This window comes from Rosa chinensis, chromosome 4, assembly GCF_002994745.2.
Source record: "Rosa chinensis cultivar Old Blush chromosome 4, RchiOBHm-V2, whole genome shotgun sequence".
Taxonomy (NCBI): domain Eukaryota; kingdom Viridiplantae; phylum Streptophyta; class Magnoliopsida; order Rosales; family Rosaceae; genus Rosa; species Rosa chinensis.
The window spans coordinates 26935573-26944504 of NC_037091.1; the positions used below are offsets into that span (position 1 = coordinate 26935573).

Consider the following 8932-nt stretch of genomic DNA (forward strand, 5'->3'; position numbering starts at 1 on the left):
TTAGTGCCCTATACTTAGTGGATTTAGAGGTTGCTTGAATTGAAGGCCCATTGTTGAAGAATTTGGTCTTTGTCTGATTCACACTTGTTCAAAAGAAGGTTAGAATGAAGTTTGAGCCCAACATGATGGTACTTGTCCTTTTTATTAAGCCTTGAAGGATACATGACGTTTGCTATGCATGGTGGATTTCGAAGTGGTCTCTCTACATCAACAAGTGTTCTGCTAGGTTTTTAGGATATTTTGTGATTTTCTTGTCCCTTCGTTTCTTTAAACCTTAAGCCTTGGCCTCATTACAACCCTTATATAAGACCTCTTTGATCCTTAAGATGGGACAGCCTTTGATCTATGGAGATGAGTCATGACTATTGAACTTTTGGCTTGGGTTCATCCGTGCAAGTAGTTGATATCTTTCATGAGATCTTTTGAAAAAAAATGAATATATGTGCTTTCGTTTCTTATACATATGGATATTCTTTTATATTCTTTCACATATACTTGATTGAAATCCTAGGCAGTCTCGCTCGGCCTACTGAATTCGGTCCAAATTTTGGTGCATTGGCATCTCTAATGAGGTGACACGTGGTGCACTTGATTCGAGAACAGAATATTAGAGTTTATTCCTTGGTCGTCAGGGCTATGCAGATCATTAAAACAACAAATATCATGGGGGATTTTTACATGCAATCATGGTTTAATGATCATGTAAATACACGATTCAAGATTTATAAAACCTACTTTGTTGTACAACTAACAGGGTGACGTTGATTGAACGATCATGGGGGATTTTTACATGCAAAAGCTATTTGCCTTTTCTGGTAGGTAATCCGTAATCCGAATCCCATAACTATTTGATCCAAATCTCAGAGCTATTAGTGCCGTAAAACGAAAGTAAAACAATTTCAAAGAGAGTTTGGATGTAGAGAATAGAGTGCATTTCTATTCATCTTACCATTCTAAAATTGATATTTAGAATACATGTATAAAGACAATATAAAAAAAAACATGAGTTTGGTGGGTTGGTGGCTGTTCTTTATCATTTTATAGGTAAGGCCTTTGGATTATGTTAAAGATGAAATAATCAACTTTTATGTTTAAGAATTCTAGTCATCGTGATTTGAACACCCACAAAACTCGAGCTATGTCTAATCCACAAAAATTACTCTCGTCACGACAACTAAATTTTTTAAACATAAAATTCAATTATGTCATCTTCAACATAACCTAAAATTATTAACATGTTCATTTGCTTCCACATAACTCAAAAAATGATGAAGGCCGGGGCTAATGGCCATCAACCCACAAAACTCATGTTTTTTATTTCATTTTATTAATAGTTTCTTAATGTCAATTTTGTTCTTTTATTTAACTGAAAAATTAACAGAAATACTAAAACGTCAAACAGAACCTAAGTTCAGGTATCAAATTATCCTCTTTTGTCCAATTAGTCATATCTCATGTACCATAAAAGAAATTTACCCAAAATAAAAATACGTTTATAATAACCCAAGGTTTATAAATATACATTTTGTAGACCTAGGAGTACTAGAAGCTCATCCTAGCACCAATCATAAAACTATAATGATTGGGGAAAGCATTAGATGAAGTTCCCGCATGACTACATTTGAAGGGCGTCATGCTAAAAATTTCAGTTATGAATCCTCGTCTGTCTCAGGAAATTAGTTGTTCTTTAGAAACCATTGGTTACCCTTTACACAGCCTCAGTTTAGCTTCTTCAATATCCTTTTGATTTTTGAATGGTTGAGCTCGACATTATCTATCAATGGAAATTTGAGGTCACATTCTCAAATTTGGGGGAAGTAGTCTTAATGGGAGCCCAGATATCTGCACCATTACTTTGAGCAACTCCAACTGTGCAATCGACCGGAACAAGGCAAAGACCTCTGCTTCTCAAGCTGTACGGATGTAATTCCTGATAAATGAAAATTATTAGGTACTGACCATAAAGTAAACACAAAAAGTGTGAAGAAAAGAGCAGCGTGTTTGACCCATGAGCTTCACAGCACTTTGATTTTAGTCCAATACCATCACTGATGATTAGGAAGTATCCTAATCACAGCATATTACATTCAATTAATGTGATATAACCCAAAGAAAATTTCAAAATATAATTGATAATTCTTGCTATAATGTCCTGCTCAAGCTCACCTGCATCTTAGCTGTTGGCGTGCTTTGGAGGTATGGAGCGCTCAACACCTATATCCATTAACAAGAAAGTCAAATCTTTTACCATTCACACAGTAGGTACTGAAGACACGCTTCGCAAAGTAAAATAATCACTAATTTTAAAATGCAAACCCTATCACTACATATAGTTACAGACCCAAACACTGCAAATAACACAAAATTGAAGTTACTCTCATCTTGATTGTTTTTACTTTGACTTATGAATCAAGCAATCTATATAAAAAGGACATGACTCAGCCAATCTTACATGATTGTTTTTACCATGTAATCAACCATATGGAGTTATGTATTTATCTATGTTCACATTGTGCGGAAATAGCACAGCAAATGAAGACATGTAAAAATCATTCATTGTGATTTCTGGCAGATATGAAGCAAGATTGTCCTATAGCAGCAATCAATCCTGCAAATTTTAGACTCATGAAATGGCGTTACGCATTAGAAACTAAGGCAAAATCCAATTGACCTAACTGCTCAAATCTGAAATTTGTAGGTGAAATCATTTACATTTTTCTTTGGACAAAGAAAAGGATATAAGGTTGATTTTAATACCATCAAAAATTGACATAAACAATCTCATAATACAGCGTGTGTTTACACAAGTTTATACCAGTTAGGAAGTTAGGAACTGTGGTTAACTAACCTTGACTTGTTCATGAAGGAAGCGTATATAATCCATTGCCTCCAGTAAGACAGAAGCTGTATCTGTCTGCAATAAAATGAAGGCAACTTTGGAGTTCAGGCACAGATATACAAAAATAACATTTTAGTATTGGAAACTAAATGAGAAGAAATATAGCATGAACATTCTCTATCACTTTGTACTTTCGTAGTTATACTGGAAATCTCATGGACCCAAGAAATCTAAAATATTAATTCCAAGAGATGAGTTGATACAAAATGATTAATGCCGTGATGCCACAATTCTGAATTATGCTTCAACAGTTTCATGCCCTAATGTGAATGATTCATTTATTCTATGTACCTTTCCATATGGAGAAACAAGCTGTTGTAGAGCCACAATTCGTTCACCAAACTTCTCTTTTCTCTCCTAAAAGCAGAACAAAAAGAAAAAGCATCAAAAGACAAGTAGCGTGGGGATAAGTGCTGAAACGTAGGTAGAATGTAATATTTAAGAGAAAAAGAAGTGACATTTCAAGTTCTTTTTCTTTCCGCCCCATTCATCTACATCAAAGTATTAGCATTGGGGAAATTGCCTTGAGATATTCTCTTCAAAATAACTCACTACATTGGTTGCTAAAGGTTGTCCTCTGTTCTCTACTATTGCAGTTTCAAAAATAACGTCTGAAGCATCTAAGAAATTACATAAAAAGTAGAGCAGTTTCTAATCAACAGCAGCAATGATAAGCAACTTAGCATGGATCTAAACCAAAATCAAATGTAGTAATTGAAACTGTATTTGACATATTAAAGACAATTCTGATGCCTCAAGGTGAAACCTTGAACTTCAAAAGCTTAAACTGGTGGCTGTCTGAAGCCAGAATGGCTCCCAAACACCCATTACACAGAGAAAAAAAGGAACAAGAAAAAAGTTGCAAAAGAGTAACGAAAGTTTTGCACATCAATAAATTTCTACAACAATTTTTTTTTCTAGACATAAAAACACAGATATCAAATAAATTTACAAGGTCCACAACTCAAGAACAGAGATTAAAAGGAGGGAAAGGAAGGAACATAAACCTTTGTTGACATGGATAAATCAGTCTTATGTCGCTTAGATGCAAGAGCAGTAACACTGCTTTGGTCAACAGAGCAGGGGCTTCTTTTGTGTTCTGTCATCTTTCTTACATCAATCCCTTCTTCTCCCTAGTTTAACAGCAGAAAGATAAATCACTATGCCTAAGAGTAGAATAGGATAAACAAAAGCTCACATCCAAACAATCATTGTTAACCTGACACTTTTCCCAGTTCCAATACAACATGACAGCCTCCAGAACAAAACAAGTTATCAAGGTCCTTCTAATGCCAGTAAAAAACTAAAGAGTGTAGCAAAGCAATCTGTAATTTGGGTATATATAACTATCTAACATTTTTATCATAACGTTTCACAATTAGAACACATCTTTCAGTTTGTTAGGAAGGATATGCATGAGGGTGTTGTGCATAATGGTTCATCCTTCACTTCCAATGTGGCTCATTAATGCAAAAGGTTCAATAAAAGTAGTACATAACACAGAAAAATCGTCTCGCACATGGGTACAATCTGCAGGAAGGCACCAGTGTGGCATTGCCTAGAGGAATAGAAGATAACAGTTGACCCTCTGATAAGTTTGATCTTGATAAACGAAGAATCCAGGAATACCGTAATTAGTCTATTAACAAGCTTAATGTCATTCTCTGTCTTCTTTAAATTAATCAAATTAAATCGTCCCCCAAAGATAACTAAGTTTTATACAAACTATACACGACAGCATGCAAGCTATCACTCCATTATTAATGTTTATATTATAAACAAGACATTCACTCTTTTGGTCAGAGGTTTACCTCTATTCCATACTCGGGATGTAATATAAAATACATAGACCATTGAAGCTAGCATATTAAAAAAATTTGAAATCACCAATTAAAAACTAGTAGACTAACAAACAGACAACAGCTCTATCGTAGAATGAAAAACACAGTCACCTACTCGTAATAAACTAATAATCCATGCTTTTTTAGGTGAAGAATAATGCAGGGTATTTTATATTTGAAAACTCAAAGTCTTTTACAATGGACCAAAGATCCATGATTTCATTAACCAACCAAACGCTAAATTGAATGGGGTTTTAGTATATAATACCAAAAACAAAAACAAAAAAACACAAGATCAGAATCATAGATTAGGTCCTGTGAGTGGATTTGGATTATTGAAAACAAACTGAAATAATCAAATGATATTTTCGGTGTGGGTCCAGACAACAGACTTATATACTGTGCATGAATTGAACGATGAACATAGTTTTAATTGGCGTACACAATCTTCCTACCTATTTAATATCAGAGAGTATCTCTACTAATACCAAATACACACATATTGCAGAAAAAGGAAGATGAAATTTTAGAATAACAATAACGCAACAAAACCAAGCTCATTGATCCAGCACATCACAAAGAAGCTTGTTCATTAGAGAGAAATTATTTGCAGAATTTATCTGATACAGACAATTACAACAATTTCTATGCTAAACAAGTAGCGTCTGTTTTCTTTTTTCTCAAAAAAAAAAAATTAACAAGTTGAAAAGAAAGTTGTGTGAAACTCACCGAGAACCTGGAGGTTGCATTGCAGAGAGAGCTAGCAATCATGTTGGGTTTAAAGCATAAGGCAGAGAGAGTCCCTGAAAACCCACATCCAAAAGGCCACTCCTTCCCTCTGTAGCTATTTCAGTGTCTTCTCTTCTCCTTAAAGAGTGTGAAACTTTATGGCTCACACTCTTGGATTTTACTTTATAAAGTGTGAAACTTTACTCAAAAGTCAAACTATTCGTACCGGAAACTTCTCTCAATCAGTGAATTATTACAAGAAACATGGGATTTCACTTGCAGGACTGAAATTGAATGAACATTGAGAGAGAGAGAGAGAGAGAGAGCCGAAGGAAGGACGGAAGTTTGGGAGAGAGTGAAATGAAAGCTGGGAAGGTGGGGGGGGGGGGGGAGAGGGAGAGAGAAGGGAAGACAAGACCTTTCAAAGTGTCTTTATAGAGTTCAAAGAAAACGTTTTTCGAAATAAAATTTAAAAAAACTAATTCTTTTTTGTTATTTTATATTTGGAGGTTTATTTGACAGCTAATATCCAACCAGAGAGAGAAGGAAAGTGGTTGATGTAACCCAAGATGAAGTCATTCTTCCAACCATGGTTGAAAACTGTACCAAAGACGGTATGACAATATCTCAAGAGTTTACCAGGAAGGGAAAAAATATGATTAATGAGTTGTCTATTATGTCATCATGATCATCTTTACCTCAAGCAAGGTGGTTAACTTGGTATTCACTATTCATCAATATCAGTGTACGCGCAATACCTCCTTATTTTTGTTCAAGAACATGGAAAATGAACTCCACCTCCAAACTGTTAAGAGCAGCAACTCCACTAGAGTTGTTAGTGCCTGGTGGACATGTATTTGGCTGATCATAATTCCATCCCATTTGTCAAAGTTGATATGGCGATGCACGATAACAGCAAATTGAAGTCTTCATATCAAATTTGACAGCCAACTTTCGCATGATCATTTATCTCTCTTGTTGGATTAATAATGGGTCCCACAATAATATATAAGTTTTTATAAAGAGAATTAAGAGAGAATGAGTTGTGATTTTATTGATAATAAGGACTCCTTTACATAGAGAATTACAAATATAGATTTAAAATATTACAAGAAAACATAATTGTATAATGATTTGGATATCTGCGAAGATATATTCGAGAATATGTGTAAGACTAACTCTATTACAACTCATATAAGTAACTAGATTTTGGGCCAGACACACAATCTAGGTGTCGTTAAACACTTCGCCTTGTGTAACTCAAACGCGGTGCTCCTCTCGTTGTCTCTTCAAAAACCTTGTCAAGTAACAAAAACCTAGTGGGACAAAAATATCCTCGATTGAATGAGAAAAATAGTACAACACACCCTTCATATTTCAAAACCATACATGTAGACATCTCCCCCTTGATGACTACGGTCATGGAAGTTTGGATATCTTCAGCAAACGATGCTACCAACATGTTTCTCGAAAGTGGAATTGATGTTTCTCAAAAGTAGAATTGGGCAATGACTTATTGAACAAGTCTGTCACACTGTCCTCAGATCAAACCTAGTTCAATATGACCTTGAGGAGAGTTTGTTGTTGCTGATTACACTTGGTGTTGTCGCTTTTGATGTAGCCTTACTTCATTCGTTCAATACAAGCAGCATTATCCTCATAAATGCTTGTAGGCTCATCTGTGGTAGATTTCAAACCATAATTGCTTCGAACCCTTATGGATTTAATCCATATACATTTATGAACCGCTTTGTGAAGAGCAATAATCTGTGCATGGTTCGAAGAAGTAGCAACTAGGGTCTGTTCTGTAGACCTACAAGGTATCGTGGTCTTACCCATGGTGAACACATAACCAGTTTGGGAAGGATCTTTGTGGGTCAGAGAGATACCCAGCATCAGCAAAACCTTCCAAAACACCAATGTTGTTTTGGGATGGGGATAAAAGACACAGGCCAGTGTTGATGGTGTTCCTGATGTGTGATAGGTCCGAATCCATCATCTTTCTATAGGGATAGAACAAGCTCATATCAATCGGACATGTCAAGTATCGAAATATATATTTTACACCAGTATAACGGCATCCTGTTGGCGCAGAGTTTTACCTAGCTAACAAGTTCACTACAAATGAGATGTCCGATCTTGTGCATTGAGCTAAGTACAATAATGCACCTATTGTACTTAAGTAGGGCACTTCTGCCTCTAGCACATCTTCATCATCATCCTTCGGACGAAGAGGATCATCCTTTTTAGGATCAAGACTACGACCATCATGGACGTGCTTGAAGGTTTGACCTCGTCAAAACGCCTAAGCATCCATAAACACGGTGCTCAAGTTCTAAACCAAGATAAAATCGTGTTCTCCTAAGATCCTTCATCTCAAACTCGAATTTCAAGTGTCCAGCGGTTTCCCTTAACTCTTTAAGGGCATCTAATGAAGATCTTGTCACCAACATGAACTGCGATAGAATTCAGAACTTGTTATGAAAACGCGCGGACATTTACATATCCCTTCCCAATCAAGTAGTCACTTAGTGAGCGTTTCAACCTCTTTGCAAAGGGGCTCTGTGGTCTATAACCACTTAACTTGGGTAAATGAAGTTCATTAAGAACCTTCATGTATATTCCATATCTAGATCCCCATAGAGATACGTAGTAACAACATTCGTATGCTGCATGTTCAGTTATTCGGAAACTACCAAACTGAGAAGGCAGTGCAGTGCAATGACATCCATTACAAGAGAATATGTCTCATCGTTGTTGATTCCAGAGCATTTTGTGAGAAGCCTTACGCCATAAGGCGAGATTATCATATCTTTTTCTCATCATGCTTTCTAACGAAGACCCATTAGTCAATAGGTTTTATGTTTGGAGGTGTCGGCATTACTGGCTCAAAAAACCTTCCTCTTCGTTAGAAATCCAGCTTAATCTGGATTGCATCTTTCCATTTACGCCAATTTTCTCTATGTTGGCATTCATTCATCAACGGAGCGTAGTTCAATATCATCGGACTCAACAAACTCATGTGCAATGAAATGCGCAAATACATTATCAATCATGATGGAGTTTTTATCCCACGTCTCATGTACACTAGTGTAATTTTCAGAGATCTCTATATTGTAAGGAATAGGTTCTGACGTTGAGGCGTCCCCCAACGATAACCATAATCCGGAACATTCTCATGAGACGGATTTTAAGTGTCGATGATAAAAGGATTAGATTGTGCCAAAGTATCCTTTGAACCCATAGGCCTCCCACGCATCCTAGCTAGGGCCATGGCCTGTAACGCCAAAGTGTCACTCTCTATGGTGCTGGTGTCATGCCTACCTCCGTATAAGGTGGCGTTACGTCCTCTCGTAGGGACGTCCATCCTTGCAGGCATGTTTGTAGCAGATATGTGTGATCTTGTCACTTTAACAGGGATCAAAATGAGACATAGTGGAGATAGACCACGACAATTCCTGTC

General features: G+C 36.3%; 1 protein-coding gene across 1 annotated transcript; it reads right to left on the bottom strand.

Annotated features, from left to right (window-relative positions):
• Positions 1 to 1457: 1457 nt before the first annotated feature.
• LOC112198059 (transcription factor bHLH153) lies at positions 1458 to 5850 on the bottom strand. The gene is made up of 6 exons (XM_024339076.2): positions 5470 to 5850; positions 3907 to 4032; positions 3191 to 3256; positions 2849 to 2914; positions 2167 to 2214; positions 1458 to 1930 (listed from the first exon to the last, which is right to left on the bottom strand). Exons 1-6 carry the CDS (start codon positions 5509 to 5511, stop codon positions 1778 to 1780), a joined length of 501 nt encoding a protein of 166 aa, XP_024194844.1. The 5' UTR covers positions 5512 to 5850; the 3' UTR covers positions 1458 to 1777.
• Between the last annotated feature and the right edge of the window lie 3082 nt (positions 5851 to 8932).

Excerpts from the sequence above, each read along its gene's own strand:
- LOC112198059 (XM_024339076.2), bottom strand. The coding sequence starts at position 5,511 with ATGATTGCTAGCTCTCTCTGCAATGCAACCTCCAGGTTCTCG. Across the intron at positions 2,915-3,190 it reads TTGTTTCTCCATATGGAAAG|ACAGATACAGCTTCTGTCTT; the intron begins GTACATAGAATA and ends ATTTTATTGCAG. Across the intron at positions 1,931-2,166 it reads CGCCAACAGCTAAGATGCAG|GAATTACATCCGTACAGCTT; the intron begins GTGAGCTTGAGC and ends TTCATTTATCAG.